This window comes from Mobula hypostoma, chromosome 1 (assembly GCF_963921235.1).
Source record: "Mobula hypostoma chromosome 1, sMobHyp1.1, whole genome shotgun sequence".
Taxonomy (NCBI): Eukaryota; Metazoa; Chordata; class Chondrichthyes; order Myliobatiformes; family Myliobatidae; genus Mobula; species Mobula hypostoma.
In genome coordinates, this window is record NC_086097.1 from 94,013,486 (window position 1) to 94,030,975 (window position 17,490).

The 17,490-nt window shown below is 41.8% G+C and overlaps 1 protein-coding gene across 1 annotated transcript in view; it reads left to right on the top strand.

Moving 5' to 3' along the window:
• Positions 1 to 17,490, top strand: part of ivd (isovaleryl-CoA dehydrogenase) — a 141,111-nt gene that overhangs the window by 57,208 nt on the left and 66,413 nt on the right. The window contains exon 3 of the mRNA XM_063052909.1: positions 4,734 to 4,785. Within this exon, the coding sequence (XP_062908979.1) occupies positions 4,734 to 4,785 (52 nt within the window). The remainder of the gene's footprint in view (positions 1 to 4,733; positions 4,786 to 17,490) is intronic.

Consider the following 17,490-nt stretch of genomic DNA (forward strand, 5'->3'; position numbering starts at 1 on the left):
ATGTTTATTATTTTTCTTTCTCTCTGCTAGACTATGTATTGCATTGAACTGCTGCTGCTAAGTTAACAAATTTCACATCACATGCCGGTGATGATAAACTTGATTCTGATTCTGAAGTGGGAAATTAGGAGGGCAAAAAGAACACATGAGGTTGCTTCAGCAGAGGAAGTGTAGGAGAATCCCAAGGGCTTCCACAGATGTATTAAGAGGCATGTCCTTTTCTCACTGTTACCATCAGGAAGGAGGTACAGAAGACTGAAGGCACACACTCAGCGATTCAGGAACAGCTTCTTCCCCTCTGCCATCCAATTCCTGAATGGACATTGAACCTTTGGACACTACCTCACTTTTTTTAATATACAGTTTTTCTGTTTTTTGCACTTTTTAAAATCTATTCAAAATACGTATACTGTAATTGATTTAGTTATTATTATTTTTATTTTATTTATTATTTTTTTCCCTTCTATATTATGTATTGCATTGAACTGTTGCTGCTAAGTTAACAAATTTCATGTCACATGCCGGTGATAATAAACCTGATTCTGATTCTGAGTAAAAGGATAGCAAGGGACAAAACTGTTGCAATTGAATATCAGGGTGGTCATCAGTGCATGGAGCCTAAAGAGATGGGGGAGATCTTAAATGGACTTTTCACATCTGTGTTCTCTCAGGAGACAAACACAGGGTCTATGCACTAGTGAAGTCATGGACTGTATACAGAGGTGTTTGCTGTCTTGAGGCAAATTAGGGTAGATAAATCTCCAGGTTCTGACAAGGTGTTCCCTTGCTCCTCGTGAGAGGTTAGTGCAGAAATTGCAGGGGCCCTAGCAAAGGTATTTCAAACATCCTTGGGCACAGGTAATGTTCCCACTAATTTGTAATGATCAATGTGCACAAAAATCTTGTTCTGGTCATTTTTTTGCCCGGTGACAACAACATGTGCGCACTGAGTAATTTCTTCAAAAAAATGGTATAAATAAGCCAGTTCTAAAATCTGCAGACAAATCATCGCAAACTCCACGTTGTCAACATCATCCTCATCAGAAACCAGAAAAAGAAAATGTGATTGTGTACGATCATGAATTATACTTAACATGCCAACGAAATAGAGGGTGACAATCTTTTGTGCCCAGTTTAAATTCCTTTGTGTGCTAGTAGCAAGAGATGTGTGAGCTTGCACACATGCTCACCTTAGCGGGAACTTCAGCCATGGGTGAGATGCCGGAGGATTGGAAGATAGCTAATGTTGTTCCATTGTTTGAAAAAGGCTCTAAGAATGGGCTAGAAAATTATCGACTGGTGAGCCTGACATCAGAAGTGGATAAGTTATTGGAAGATATTCTAAGGATCCAGATATTTAAGTACAGGTTTCCCCCACTATCCGAATGTAGAACATTCCTATGAAACCGTTCGTAAGCCGAAATGGCGTAAAGCAAAAAAGCAATTACCATTAACTTATATGGGAAAATTTTTTGAGTGTTCCCAGACCCCAAAAAAACCTACCAAATCATACCAAATAGCACATAAAACCTAAAATAACACTAACATATAATAAAAACAGGAATGATATGATAAATACACAGCCTATGTAAAGTAGAAATAACGTATGTACAGTGTAGTTTCAGTTAACAGATTTGGGAAGTTTGAGCCAAACTCGATTTGTTGGAAAAAAAACGGCACGTACATGCATGTGCACGTCACGCATGCGCACACACCTGCCCGCTCAAGGCTTCACGGTCATAGTAATCTTTCTCGGGGTAAACACAAGTTTAAAGCGAACGTCTTTTTTCGTAAAAGTGAAAATCCTCTTTCCGTTAACGAAAGCAAGTACTATTGTAGGTCTTTCGTAAAAGCAAAATGTCATAAAGAGAACGTTCGAAAAGCGGGGGACACCTGTATTTCGATAGATAAGGAAGATTAGGGATAGTCAATATAGTTTTTGGTGTGGTGGGTGTATCTCATCAATCTTAGAGCTTTTCAAGGAAGTTGATGAAGGCAAGGCAGTAGATGTTTTCTACATTAATTTTAGTAAGGCTTTTGACAAGATCCTATCTGGGAGGTTAGTCAAGAAGGTTCAGAAACTTGGCATTCAGGATGAGATAGAAAATTGGATCAAACATTGGCTTCGTGGGAGAATCCAGAGAATGGTAGTCGATGGTTGCATCTCTAATTGGAGGCCTGTGACAAGTGATATATCGCAGGGATCTATATTGTCGTCTCAATCAATGATCTGGATGATAATGTAGTAAATTGGATCAGCAGATTTTCAGATGACACTAAGATTTGGGGTATAGTGGACAGTGAGGAAGACCATCAAAGCTTGCGGTGGGATCTGGACCAGTAGGTAAAATGGGATGAAAAATGGCAGGTGGACTTTAATGCAGACAAGAGTGAGGTGTTACACTTTAGGCAGATAAACCAGGGTAGGGCATGCATGGTGAGCGGTAGGGCACTGAGGAGGGTGATAGAGCAGAGAGATCTGGGAATACAGGTCCACAATTCCTTGAAAGTGGTGTCATGGGTAGATAGGGACATAAACAGAGATAGAAACATAGAAACCCTGCAGCACAATACAGGCCCTTCGGCCCACAAAGCTGTGCAGAATATGTCCTTAGAAATTGCTTAGGGTTACCCATAGCCCTCTATTTTTCTGAGCTCTGTATACCTGTCCAGGAGTCTCTTAAAAGACCCTATCGTATCCACCTCCACCACCATCACCGGCAGCCCATTCCACGCACTCACCACTCTCTTGTGTTTTAAAAAAAAACTTACCCCTGACACCTCCTCTTTATCTACTTCCAAGCACCTTAAAACTGTGCCCTCTCGTGCTGGCCATTTCAGCCCTAGGATTTTGGCACGTTGACCTTCATAAATCAAAGTATTGAGTACAGGAGTCAGGATGTTATGGTGAAGTTGCATACACCGTTGATGAGGCGTAATTTGGAGTATTGTGTGCAGTTTTGGTCACCTACCTACAGAAAAAATATCAGTGATTGAAAGTGTGCAGAGAAAATTTACAAGGACGTTGTCAGGACTTGAGGACCTCAGTTATAGGGAAAGGTTGAAGAGCTTAGGATTTTATTCCCTAGAATGTAAAAGAGTGAGGGAAGATTTGATAGAGGTATACAAAATTATGAGGGGGAGAGATAGAGATAGCACTTTTTCCACTGAGGTTGGGTGAGACTAGAACTAGAGGTCATGGGTTAGGGTGAAAGGTGGAATGTTTAAGGGGAACATGAGGGGAGGAAACTTCACTCAGAGGATGGTGAGAGTTTTTAATGAGCTGCTAGCAGAAATGATGGATGTGTGTTCGATTTCAACATTTAAAAGAAATTTGGATAGGCGCGTTAATAGGAAGGGTGTGGAGGGTTATGGTGCAGTTGCTGGTCAATGGAACTAGGTGGATTAATAGTTCAGTACTGACTTGATGGGTAAAAGGGCCTGTTTCTGTGCTTTTGTGTTCTATGATATATAAATTAAAACTAAATTATACGCAATTTTTACCGAGGGAACAAAATTTGAACAAAAAAACTTACGTCTTTTGATCTGTCTATAGGAAATATTCTGCTTGTTTTCTTCTGAGAACCTTTTACTGTTTTGTACAGGCAGTGTTGTCCTTTTCCCTATGACATCCTCTTCAGCCAGTAAAATTGCTTATCCAGTAGACCAAGGACTCACTCATTACTTCTGTCCTGCTAAATCCACAAATCCAGTGAAGTTTCCTGAACTACACTATTATGTTACATTCTGTAACTCGCTCTTGTAATTGAGTGTGCACTCTGTCATTCTCTATTTTCCCCTCCCAAGAACCCTCCAAGACAATGAGATTTCATCCTGTAAGTTTCCATTATTTGGTGTAAAATTTATTTGATTACGTATGATTAAAATATAACCTCGACTTCATTAGCAAAGAATCAATGATCTAGCAAATGACCACTATATTTTAAGTTAGCGTGCTATAAAAATCCTTTAACAAACGAATCCTGTAGCAGTGATCTGTGGTAAAACTCCAACCATCTGCTGTCTGACTCTTTGGAAGTCTTAAGTGCTCTGGCTCATCAGGAAATCTTCCTGCTTTTGCTTTCTACTCACTGGGGTCCCAGCTCCCTTGCTCCCTTTCAACTTACCTGGTTCACTGGGTAATTTATTATCATAGAGTAGGTTTTTGTAAATACAGAGATTTCTCACAGTGCAAATTGGGCCTTGGCTTGTACAAACCAAGCAATGGCATTTTGCTCCCAAAACACTGACAGCTTCAAAGCGACTTTATTGGCTGACATGTCGAATAACTTTGGAATCGTCCTAGAACATCGGGATCATCAATGTAGGTTTTTGTAAATAGAACGACAGAGGTGTTTTAAATTTAAGGGAAACCGTAAGAAACTCCTTTATTGTCAACCAAAAACAAAACATAAAGCACAGTTAAAGCCTGCACATTAGTATGTCATCACATCACACCAGCCTCTTAAAGCGAACCCCAACCCAACCCAACAATGGTAGTTGTAAAGTATCCATACCTTTCCTTCCTTTGCATTACCTCATAATAGTATATAACGTGCAAGAACAATAAATTAAGAGTTATGAACTATTAATAGAAATAACATGCAATAGTCCAAATTAGCAGATTACATTTCATCGGAGTTTTACACTGTATCAGTGTGTTAAGTGTTTTAGATTTCATCAATTCCCATCAATTTGATTTATTGCTTAAATTCCTTCTTTTTGTTGTTTAGGAGTTCTGGAAGCGGCTTGGTGGTCTAGGAGTTCTTGGGATCACTGCTCCTGGTGAGTTGTAGCAGCCTCATTCTCCATTTTGGTTCACTTTGCATTACCCAGCAATAAGTTATGTTATTAGCTGGTGGTGGGATATTCAGCATGTGCCTTCAAGGCACTCCTCACAGATAAAGTGGCTAGTTGGACAGATAATTGAAACAAGGCTTTTGCACACAATCTTGGCTGGTACTTAAGTCCAAATCAAGTTTGCCATATTTTCAACCAGAACTATTTGAATGGAATGCGAAATGAAAAGCTTCCTGTCCTGCTTGTGGATAGTGGGACTTCCATTCAAATGGTTGTCCTGACCGGCATTTGATTCCTCAACAAGCACTTACTACCTGAAATATTTAATTAGTTGTATTTAGCTAAACCAAATTAGCTGTCGTATTTGTAGTTTTAAGTCGCCGTGTCCCAAGAAAATGCTGGCTGGTAGGTTAATAGATTCCCATAAACCACTTACAGTGCTATTAAATAGAGAAATGGAGAATGCAATGAACATATGTCAGAATAAGATAAAGGAGATAAGTGGGGGAATAGGAGAAATGGGCATGCCTACTGGGATCCATGGACCCCTTGGTTAATGGTAGGGTTCCATGGCATATAAAAAGGTGGGAACCTCTGCTCTAAGAGATGACCCAGAAAGGCTGTGTGACTGTCTCCTATGTTGTGTGAACATATGAGTGAATGAATTAGTTGTGTGAAATGCTTTGGGAAGTTCTGAAGATTTGCTAATATTCAGCATAAATGTGACAATTTCCTTTTGTGGGCACTCATCATTTTTGGATATGGATGGTCAATGATGGACCATTTTCTTTCAGAATCAGAATTGGGTTTAATATCACCAGCATACAGTGGTGCTAGAAAGTTTGTGAACACTCCAGAATTTTCTCTATTTCTGCATGAATATGACCTAAAATGTGGGTCTGTACTCGCTGGAATTTAGAAGGATGAGGGGGGATCTCATTGAAACCTTTCGAATGTTGAAAAGCCTGGACAGAATAGATGTGAAAAGGATGTTTCCCATGGTGGGGGAGTCTAGGACAAGAAGGCACAGCCTCAGGATAGTGGGGCATGGGGAGGGAGTGTCCATTTAAAGCAGAGATGCCGAGTAATTTCTTTAGTAAGAAGGTGGTGAATTTGTGGAATTTGTTACCACAGGCAGCTGTGGAGGCCAGGTCATTGGGTATATAAGGCAGAGATTGATAGGTTCTTGACTGGCTACGGCATCAAAGGTTATGGGGAGTAGGGCTGAGGAGGGGGATAAAAGGATCAGCCATGTTATTTCTTCAGCGGTTTAATCGGGGCACGACTGCGTAAGCACATGGACGTCAGCCAGTGAGGAGGTGATAGAGAGGAGCTGTAGGCAGGTGGTCACACCAGGGCCTGGGGAGACAGATAAGTGGGTAACAGTCAGGAGAGGGAAGGGCAGGAGTCAGAGGTTAGAGAGCACTCCTGTGGCTGTACCCCTGTTGAGTACTGTTGGGGGGGATGGCCTCCCTGGGGGAAGCAACAGTGCCCGCGCCTCTGGCACACAGTCTGGCCCTGTGGCTCAAAAGGGTAGGGAAAGGAAGAGGATGACAACAGTGATAGGGGACTCTATAGTTAGGGGATCAGACAGGCGATTCTGTGGATGCAGGAAAGAAGCACGGATGGTAGTTTGCCTCCCAGGTGCCAGGGTCCAGGATGTTTCTGATCGCGTCCACAATATCCTGAAGTTGGAAGGCTATTGGGAGAGTTTAAACTAGGATTGCTGAGGTGTGGGAACCAAACTGAAGAGATGGAAGATGAGGCAGTTGGCTCACAAATAGAGAAAGCTTGGAGACAGTGTGAGAGGGAAGATAGGCAGGTGATGGAGAAGGGACACGCTCAGACCGATGGTTTGAGATGTGTCTATTTTAATGCAAGGAGTATTATGAACAAAGCGGATGAGCTTAGAGTGTGGATCAGTACTTGGAGCTATGATGGTGTGGCCATTACAGAGACTTGGATGGCTCAGGGACAGGAATGGTTACTTCGAGTGCCAGGCTTTAGCTGTTTCAGAAAGGACAGTGAGGGAGGCAAAAGAGGTGGGGGCATGGCAATGTTGATCAGAGATAGTGCCACAGCTGCAGAAAAGGAGGAAGACATGGAGGGATTGTCTCTGGAGTCTCTGTGGGTAGAAGTTAGGAACAGGAAGGGGTCAATAACTCTACTAGGTGTTTTTTATAGACCACCCAATAGTAACAGAGATATCGAGGAGCAGATAGGGAGACAGATTCTGGAAAGGTGTAATAATAACAAGTTGTTGTGGTGGGAGATTTTAATTTCCTAAATAGACCAAGGAGTTTAAATGGGGTGGAGTTTGTTAAGTGTGTTCAAGGTGGTTTCTTGACACAATATGTAGTAAACCCACAAGAGGAGAAGCTGTATTTGATCTGGTATTGGGAAATGAACCTGGTCAGGTGTCAGGTCTCTCAGTGGGAGAGCATTTTGGAGATAGTGATAACAATTCTATCTCCTTTACCATAGCGTTGGAGAGGGACAGGAACAGACAAGTTAAGAAAGTGTTTAATTGGAGTAAGGGGAAATATGAGGATATCAGGCAAGAACTTGGAAGCATAAATTGGGAACAGATGTTCTCAGGGAAATGTACGGAAGAAATGTGGCAAATTTCAGGGGATATTTGCGTGGAATTGTGCATAGGTATGCTCCAATGAGACAGGGAAAGGATGGTAGGGTACAGGAACCGTGGTGTACATAGGCTGTTGTAAATCTAGTCAAGAAGAAGAGAAGAGCTTACGAAATGTTAAAAAAAAAGGTAATGATAGAGATCTAGAAGATTATAAGGCTAGCAGAAAGGAGATTAAGAAAGAAATTAGGAGAGCCAGAAGGGGCCATGAGAAGGCCTTGGCAGATAGGAGTAAGGAAAACCCCAAGGCGTTCTACAAGTATGTGAAGAGCAAGAGGATAAGATGTGAGAGAATAGGACCAATCAAGTGTGACAGTGGAAAAGTGTGTATGGAACCGGGGAACCGGAGGAGATAGCAGAGGTACTTAATGAGTACTTCGCTTCAGTATTCACTACAGCAAAGGATCTTGGCAATTGTAGGGATGACTTAGAGCAAACTGAAAAGCTTGAGCATATAGATATTAAGAAAGAGGATGTGCTGGAGCTTTTGGAAAGCATCAAGTTGGATAAGTCACTGGGACCAGACGAGATGTACCCCAGGCTACTGTGGAAGGTGAGGGAGAAGATTGCTGAGCCTCTGGCGATAATCTTTGCATCATCAATAGGGACAGGGGAGATTCCAGAGGATTGGTGGGTTGTGGATGTTGTTCCATTATTCAAGAAGGGAGTAGAGATAGCCCAGAAAATTATAGACCAGTGAGTCTTTCTTCAGTGGTTGGTAAGTTGATGGAGAAGATCCTGAGATGCAGGACTATGAGCATTTGGAGAGGCATAATATGATTAGGAGTAGTCAGCATGGCTTTGTGAAAGGCAGGTCGTGCCTTACGAGCCTGAATGATTTTTTTGAGGATGTGACTGACACATTGATGAAGGTAGAGCAGTAGATGTAGTGTATATGGATTTCAGCAAGGCATTTAACAAGGTACCCCATGCAAGGCTTATTGAGAAAGTAAGGAGGCATGGGATCCAAGGGGACATTGCTTCGTGGATTCAGAATTGGCTTTCCCACAGAAGGCAAAAAGTGGTTGTAGACGGGCCATATTCTGCATGAAGGTCGGTGACCAGTGGTGTGCCTCAGGGATCTGTTCTGGGACCCCTACTCTTTGTGATTTTTGTAAATGACCTGGATGAGGAAGTGGAGGGATGCGTTAGTAAATTTACTGATGACACAAAGGTTGGGGGTGTTGTAGATAGTGTGGAGGGCTGTCAGAGGTTGCAGCGGTTCATTGATAGGATGCAAAACTGGGCTGAGAAGTGGCAAATGGAGTTCAACCCAGATGAGTGTGAGGTGGTTCACTTTGGTAGGTCAAATATGATGACAGAATATAGTATTAATGGTAAGACTCTTTGCAGTATGGAGGATCAGAGGGATTTTGGGGTCCGAGTCCATAGGCCACTCAAAGCTGCTGTGCAGGTTGAACTGTGGTTAAGAAAGAATATGGTGCATTGGCCTTCATCAATCATGGGATTGAGTTTAGGAGCTGAGAGGTAATGTTGCAGCTATATAGGACCCTGGTCAGACCCCTCTTGGAGTACTGTGCTCAGTTCTGGTCGCTTCAGTACAGGAAGGATGTGGAAACAATAGAAAGGGTGCAGAGGAGATTTACCGGGATGCTGCCTGGATTGGGGAGCATGCCTTATGAGAATAGGTTGAGTGAACTCGGCCTTTTTTTCCTTGGAGCGACGGAGGATGAGAGGTGACCTATTATAGAGGTGTATAAGATGATGAGAGGCATTTATCTTATGGATAGTCAGAGGCTTTTTCCCAGGACTGAAATGGCTAGCACGAGAGGGCATAGTTTTAAGCTGCTTCGAAGTAGGTACAGAGGAGATGTCAGGGGTAAGATTTTTTACGCAGAGAGTGGTGAGTGCATGGAATGGGCTGCTAGCGATGGTGGTGGAGGTGGATATGATAGGGTTTTTTAAGGGACTCCTGGACAGGTACATGGGGCTCAGGAAAATAGAGGGCTGTGGGTAACCCTAGGTAATTTCTAAGGTAAGGACATGTTTGGCACAGCTTTGTGGGCCGACAGGCCTGCATTGTGCTGTAGGTTTTGTATGATTGAATAGTGAAGCAGACTCAATGGGCCAAATGGCCTAATTCTGCTCCTATGTCTAATGGTGATCAGATCTTCACGTGTCCTAAAACTAGATAAATAGAACTTAATTCAAAGGTTTCAAAGGTGCACTTAATGTCAGAGAAATGTATGCAACATGCATCCTAAAATGCTTTTTCTTTGCAACTATCCACAAAAACAGAGGAGTGCCCCCAAAGATGAATGACAGTTAAATGTTAGAACCCCAAATCCCCCTGCAGCTTCCCTCCACCAGCAAAAAAAAGAATCAGCACCCACCTCTGAGCACTCAGGCGTGCAGCAAAACAACAGCAAAGACACAGACTTGCAGTACCCCAAAGACTACTCGTTCACCCAGTATTCGACAAACCACAGGTGCGCGCACGCGCGCTCTCTCTCTCTCTCTGTGTCTCTGTCTCTCTCTGTCTCTGTCTCTCTCTTTGTCTCTCTCTCTCTGTCTCTGTCTCTGTGTGTGTCTCTCTCTCTGTCTCTCTCTCTCTGTCTCTCTCTCTCTGTCTCTCTCTCTCTCTCTCGCTCTCTCTCTGTCTCTGTTTCACAGCGAGAGGGGAGACATAACAAACAGCTCACTGGTTTATGATGTTAATAGTCCATTGCATAATTTTTTCTGAGCTCTGTGCCCAAAGACCTCAGGTCTCTGGGCACACAGCCATAGATCTTTCAACTCCCAGAACACACCGATCTCCTGCCAGGACACCGACCTTCGATCCACCTGTCTCCAGAGCCATGAGATCTCGGACTTCCGAAAGCGAGCTGAGCTCTTAGGCTGTGTCTTTGGCGTGCCGAATAATGGGCAGCCATGAAACCCCAAGATGGGGTCCCATTCCCACAAAGAACCGAAGTCAGCGTGTAACTCCAGGTCAGGGTCTTTAAAAGAGCCCTGAAAGGGAAAAATAGAGACATTAAAGATGGAAATAGAGCCATTTCCAACGATGCAAGCAAAGGAGTCGCCATTTAGTGCCATCATGAATTAAATAAGTAACAAAAAAAATTATACTTTTTCATTTATCTGTTAGAAAAATAATGCAATATTACTTAGATTTGTTGGAAAAAGTATGTGAACCTTTGCTTTAGTAACTGTTGATCAGTCCTGAACGTCGGCTTGGAGGAATTTTAGGCCATTCCTCCTTACAAAACTGCTACAACTCTCGGATGTTGGTGGGCTTCCTTGTATGAACTGCTTGCTTCAGGTCCTTTCACAACAACATTTCTATAGGATTAAGGTCAGGACTTGACTCGTTCATTCCAAAACACGCATTTACTTCTTTTTAAACCATTCTGTTGTTGATTTATTCTTGCCTTTCAGATCGTTGTCTTGTTGCATTATCCAACTTCTATTAAGTTTCAGATGATGGACTGCTACCCTGATATTCTCCTGTAAAATGTCTTGTTACAGTTTTGAATTCATTGTTCCCTCAATGATTGCAAGCTGACCAGGCCCCAAGGCAGTAAAGCAGCCCGAAACCATGATGTTTCTTCTACCGTGCTTCACAGTTGGGGTGAGATTTTGGTGTTGGTGTCCAGTCCCCTTTTCCTCCAAACATAGCAATCTGCATTTCTGCCAAAAAGTTCAACTTTTGTCTCATTTGTCCATAGAGCATTGTCCCAGAAGTGTTGTGGAATATCCAGGTGGTCTTTTGCAAACTTGAGACATACAACAAATGTTTTTTTTGGAGAGCAGTTGTTTCCTCCAAGGTGTCATTCCATGAACACCATTCTTGTTCAGTGTTTTTCTTATAGTGGACACATGAACAGAGACTTTACCAAGTTCTACAGATTTCTGCAGGTCTTTTGCTGTTCCCCTTGGGTTCTTTTTCCACTTCTCAGCATTGTATGGTGTGCTTTTGGTGTGATCTTTGCAGGATGCCCACTCTTTGGGAGAGGTAGCAACAGTACTGAGTTTCTTTCATTTGTAGACAATTTCTCTTACTGAGGACTGATGAACACTCAGGTCTTTAGAAATGCTTTTATAGCCTTTCCCAGCTTCATGCATCTCTACAATTCTAAGGTCCTCTGAAAGTTGTTTTGATCGAGGCATAGTACACATAAACAGATCTTTCTTGGGCAGGGCACCTCTACAAATCACATCTCCAATCTAATCTCATTGATTGGTACACCTCACTCCAAATAGCTTTTGTAGAAGGCATTACCCTCAGAGGCTCACATACTTTTTCCAACAAATACATGTAATATTGGATCATTTTTCTGGATAAGTAAATGAACAAGTATAACGTTTTGTGTTATTTGATTGAATTCTCTCCAACTAGTTTAAGGCTTGTGTGAAGATCTGATCACATTTTGGGACATACGTAGAAATGGTGAAAATTCTGAAGTGTCCACAAACTTCCTAGCACCACTGTATGTCATGAAATTTGTTAACTTTGAGGTAGCATACTATGCAGTACATCATAATATAGGAGCCAAACTGTGAATTACAATAAGTATATATTTTAAGTAGTTAAATTTAATAAGTAGTGGAAAAACTGAAATAAAAACATTAATGAGGTCTCATGTCCATCGGTTCAATGTCCATTTAGGAATTGGATGGCAGAGGAGAAGAAGCTGTTCTTGATTCATTGAATGTGTGCCTTCAGGCTTCTGTACCTCCTTCCTGATGGTAGCAGTGAGAAAAGGCATGACCTGCGTGATGGGGGCCCTTAATAAAGGATGCCACCTTTTTGAGGCATCACTCCTTGAAGATGTCCTCGATTCTACAGAGGCTAGTGATCATGATGGAGCTGACTGAGTTGACAACTTTCTGGAGCTTATTTCGATCCTGTACAGCAACCACCCCTCCCCCCCCCCCTTCTTTCCACCCTCCCCCCTTCTTTCCACCCTCCCCCCTTCTTTCCACCCTCCCCCCTTCTTTCCACCCTCCCCCCTTCTTTCCCCCCTCCCCCCCTTCTTTCCCCCTCCCCCCCTTCTTTCCCCCCTCCCCCCCTTCTTTCCCCCCTCCCCCCCTTCTTTCCCCCCTCCCCCCTTCTTTCCCCCCTCCCCCCTTCTTTCCCCCCTCCCCCCTTCTTTCCCCCCTCCCCCCTTCTTTCCCCCCTCCCCCCTTCTTTCCACCCCCCCTTCTTTCCCCCCTCCCCCCTTCTTTTCCCCCTCCCCCCTTCTTTTCCCCCCTCCCCCTTCATACCAAATAGTGATGCTGCCAGTGAAAGTGCTGTCCAGGGTACATCTGTAGAAATGTACATGTTTTAGGTGACATCCTCAAACTCCTAATGAAATATAGTGCCCTCTGCCTTCTTTATAGTTGCGCCTATATGTTGGGTCCAAATTAGGTTCTCGGAGATATTGACACCCAGGAACTTGAAATAGTCAATGTTTAAGGTCTCAAAAAATCTTAATGACTTGGTTCAAGGTGCATTATACTAAGTCATATGGATAGATACAAATTTATTTTAAACATAATATATCAAGGTTGAGTTAATTGGTCCTAGTCAAACCAGTATTGTCGAAAGTGAACATTTAAGAGCAAACTCACAACTGGTGATGCTATACATTGACTCTGGTACACAAAAGAAATTGGGCAAATGAGAAAAGTATTAGTTGAGTAAATATTATGAATTACAATTCTGTGCCTGATAGCACACTAGAAGCAGATTCAATTAATAAGCAACAAGTATATTGAATACTTAAAATCCTGTGAATGAAAAGGAATGACTGAAATCAATAGTAGCTCTTGCAATGTGCTGTTACTTTGGGCTGAATGCTGTTACCTGTGGAGCTAAATAGACACGGTGGCTAGGCCTTGGCAAAATGGAAAGTAGTGAATCTGCCTGCAGCGACCCAACTACACCTCAGCTATGTCATTGTTCCTTAGAGTAGGAATGCAATTGATAAAGCAGCATTTATTGGCCTCTCCTGTGAAAATCGCTGATAACATTGTCTCGAACTGCAGTGATGTAGATTTGCTACAACTTTAGTTTGCTCGTCCACTCCTCACAAGTCATTCCTGTTATTCCAAGTCAAAGTCAAGTTTATTGTACATGAATGCATAGGTGCAATGAAAATCTTAGTTGTAGCAGCATCATAGACTCATGGCATCATATAAGCAGCATTCACAAGACAAATGTTAAACATAAGTTATACAGGGTACACACTTTTTACACGAAAAACACAATTAGAACAAAAATAGATGAAGTATTCTGTAGTGCAAAGTGATCAAAAGTGGTCATAGCACTGCTACACTAAGACAATGATTATGGTTGTGTCAATTGTCTGAAGAGCTGTTCTTGAACCTGGTAGAATGTATGGGACTTCAGGTTTCAGTATCTCCTGTCCAATGGTAGTTGCAAGAAGATGCCGTAGCCCAGATAGTAGGGATATTTGATGATAGCTATTACCTTTTTGTGGCATCTTCTCATGTAGATACTATTGACGTAGGGAAAATTGTGTCTATGATGTATTGTGATGCTCTCTGTAGATTATTGTGTTGAGGGAGTGAAAAGGAATGAATTTCAGAAATAGACTTCCTTCTCCGAGTGAATAGTTTGATTTTTCTGATAGTCCTGTGGCTTTGTAGTCACTTTCATTGTGACAGCACTTCACTTCCAGAACTATTGGTACTGTATTCCTGTTCTCAAATTGCTTTAATAAGGTTTCAGCTCTAATTTCCTGCATTATTAGTCCTGTAATTTAATTAATGTATTTAAATTCATGAGTCAATGACTTTGAAATTGGATGATTAAAAAAGTTACAGTTGATGTGTTTGCATCACTGCATGTGGATATGCCTCTGATTTTTATTCCCCACAGTATATAAAAAATATACCTCTTTACAAGTTTTTATAGAACATAGAATAATACAGTATAAGAACAAGCCCTTCAGCCCACAATGTGATGCTGAACCAATTAAATTAGTAATCAAAAGGCCATCTAAACTTATCCCTTCAGTCTACACAATGTCGATATCCTTCCATTTTCCTCACATTTATGTATCTATCTAAACATCTCTGATGTATCTGCCTCGACCACCACCCTAGGCCACACATTCCAAGCATCCACCACTCTCTGTGTATTAAACAAAAATTTGCCCCTCACATCTCCTTTGAAATTACCCCCTCTCAGCTTAAATACATGCCTCTGGTATCAGACATTTCAAACCTGTACAAAAGATACAGATTGTCTACGCCAAGGATGGCCAACCTACAGCGCATGCGGTAAAAGTGGCGCATTGGATGATTAGAAATGGCACGTTGCACCCCAGTGATAATAATAAAAAAGTAAACCCATTCATGCAAAAAGTATTAACCAAAAACCGATTTGTAGAAAAAAAATCTATAACAGGAATTCAAGTAGTTTAGAGCCAGAAATGGGTTTTACTGAGAATAAATCTAAAACTTAGCAATTATTTTTAGTGATTTTATTATTTCGTGCACATCTTTTGGTGAATGTTATCTTCTTTCACATTAATCTGTTTTCAATTTTAAAAAATGTTCAATGAATCAAACTAGGAAAGAAGGACTTTTGTTCTGCGGTCATTACACAACTGTTCAATACACGTTTGATACTTGTTTGATCCTGAGGCGCCAGGCGTCTGCACCAGCAGTGCGTCGCTGGTTTTTGCCAGTCAGTTTACAATTGACACTCGTGCACTACGGAGTTGTGCCTTGTTCGTCCTTTGTGAACATTTGCAGTTTTGTACTTTTTCAAAAATTAAGCCTTGTTTTTACATTCAGTTACCCACCACAGTGCAAAAGAAAAGCAGAAAATGATGGTAAGCGTGAATTCAATGAACAGTGCGAAACGAGTTCTATTTATAGCGGGTCTGTCAGGAAAACCTTTGTGCATTGTTTGTGAAAACATTTTCAGCCATGAAATTGATTAAAAACAAAATAAGGTCACGATTGACTGATACAAATTTGAAGAATTCTCTGCTGCTCTCAGTAACTAATTTAACTCCAAACATTAAAAGCTTGGCGAAATCAAAGCAGACTCAAAAGTCTCATTAAGGTAAGTAATGCTTATCTTGTTTTTATGTTAAATCTATATATCATGTAAAAATGCTAAATATGTCTATACAGGTTGACCTTCACTAATCCGGCACCACTGGGACCTGAGGAGTGCCGGATTAGTGAAAATGCCGAATTACAGAAGGATCACATTAAGTATAATCAGTGCCAGATTATGGAAGGAACCGGATTACAGGTAGTCGGATTAGTGAAGGTCGACCTGTATTAACATATTTTTACAAGAATTGAATGAGGGTACAAGAGTTGTATGGCTCATCTGAACTAGTGCATGAAAAAATTGATACATGGAACGTAAAAGATTGGCACTATCTGTGCCTCTCATAATCTTATGAATTTCTATCAAATCTCCCCTCAGCCTCTGCCACTCCGGATAAAGCAAGTTTGTCCAACCTTTTGTTGTAGCACATACTCTGTAATCCAAGCAGCATTCTTGTAAACTTCTTCTGTACCCTCTCAACGCCTAACTGAAGTTTTATAAAGCTGCCACACAATTTCCTAACCTTTGAACTCAATGCCTTGACTAATAAGAGCAAACATGCCGTATGCCTTCTTAACCACCATATCAACCTGTGTAGCCACTTTCAGGGAGCGAAGAACTTGGACCCCAAGATCCCTCTGCTCATCAATACAGTTAAGGGTTTCCATCTCTTACATTTGATCTACCAAGATGCAACACTTCAGATTTGGCCGGGTTAAACTCCATCTGCTATTTCTCCATCCATATCTACACCCTGCTGTATTCTTTGCCAGTTGCCTACGCTATCCACAACACCACCAATCTGCAAACTTACTAACCCAACTATGTATATCTTCATCCAGGTCAATTAAATACGTTACAAACAGCAGAGGTTCCAGTACAGATCTCTGCCAGACAACACTAATTACAACTGAACACCACTAATCACAGACCTCCAGCTAAGATAGTTCCCTTCAACCACTACCATATGTCTTCTCTGGGCAAGCAGGTTCTAAATCTAAATGGCCAATTCACCTTGGATACCAAGCATCTTAATCTTCTGGATGAGCCTCCTATGAGGGACTTTGTCAAATGCCTTACTAAATCCCATGTAAGCAACATCCACAGCTCTACCCTCATCAGTCACCCTTATCACCTCGTCAAAAAACTCATTCAAGTTAGTTAAATATGACTTGCCCCACACAAGTAGTGGATGTGGCCTAGTCAATCATGGGTAAAACACTCCACACCATTAAGTGCATCTACACGAAGTGTTATCACAGGAAAGCAGCATCAATCATCAGGGAACCCCACCACCTTGGACGTGCTTTCTTCTCTCTGCTGCCATCAGGATGAAGGTACAAAAGCTTCAGGATTTGCACCACCAGGTTCAGGAACAGTTATTACCCCTGAACCATCAGGCTCTTGAACCAGATGGATGGCTTCACTCAACACTTGTCCCATCGTTGAGGTGTTCCTACAACCTATGAACCCACTTTCAAGGACTCTTCATCTCATGTTCTTGATGTTTATTGCTTATTTATTATTTATTTCTATTTGTACTTGCACAGTTTGTTGTTTTATGCACACTGGTTAAATGCCCAAGTTGGTGCGGTCTTCATTTATTCTATTATGGATTTATTGAGTATGCCCACAAGAAGATGAATTAGGGTTTCAAGATGGCAACAACGATCATCGGCAACTTTCTTTGGGCTACAGAAAATTGTTCCAGATTTCCTCTTAAGTATACTACTTTTGAATTACTTTCACTGCAACCTGCAGCATGTAAATATCCTGTTAACAACAGAATTCTCAATGACATCAATGATCTTCAGATCTCATGATGGATGATAAGACGTGGAGTTAAATGCAGTACCTTTAAGGGTCACTGCCATGGCTGAAAACGTGGCAGGAGAGCAGGGATCCAATTCAGGCTGAAATGCAGAGGGATGAGGCCTCCGCTACCAAGCACCTTGTTGCCAAATGTGCAGTCGCTAGAAAATAAGATTGACGGTCTCAGGGC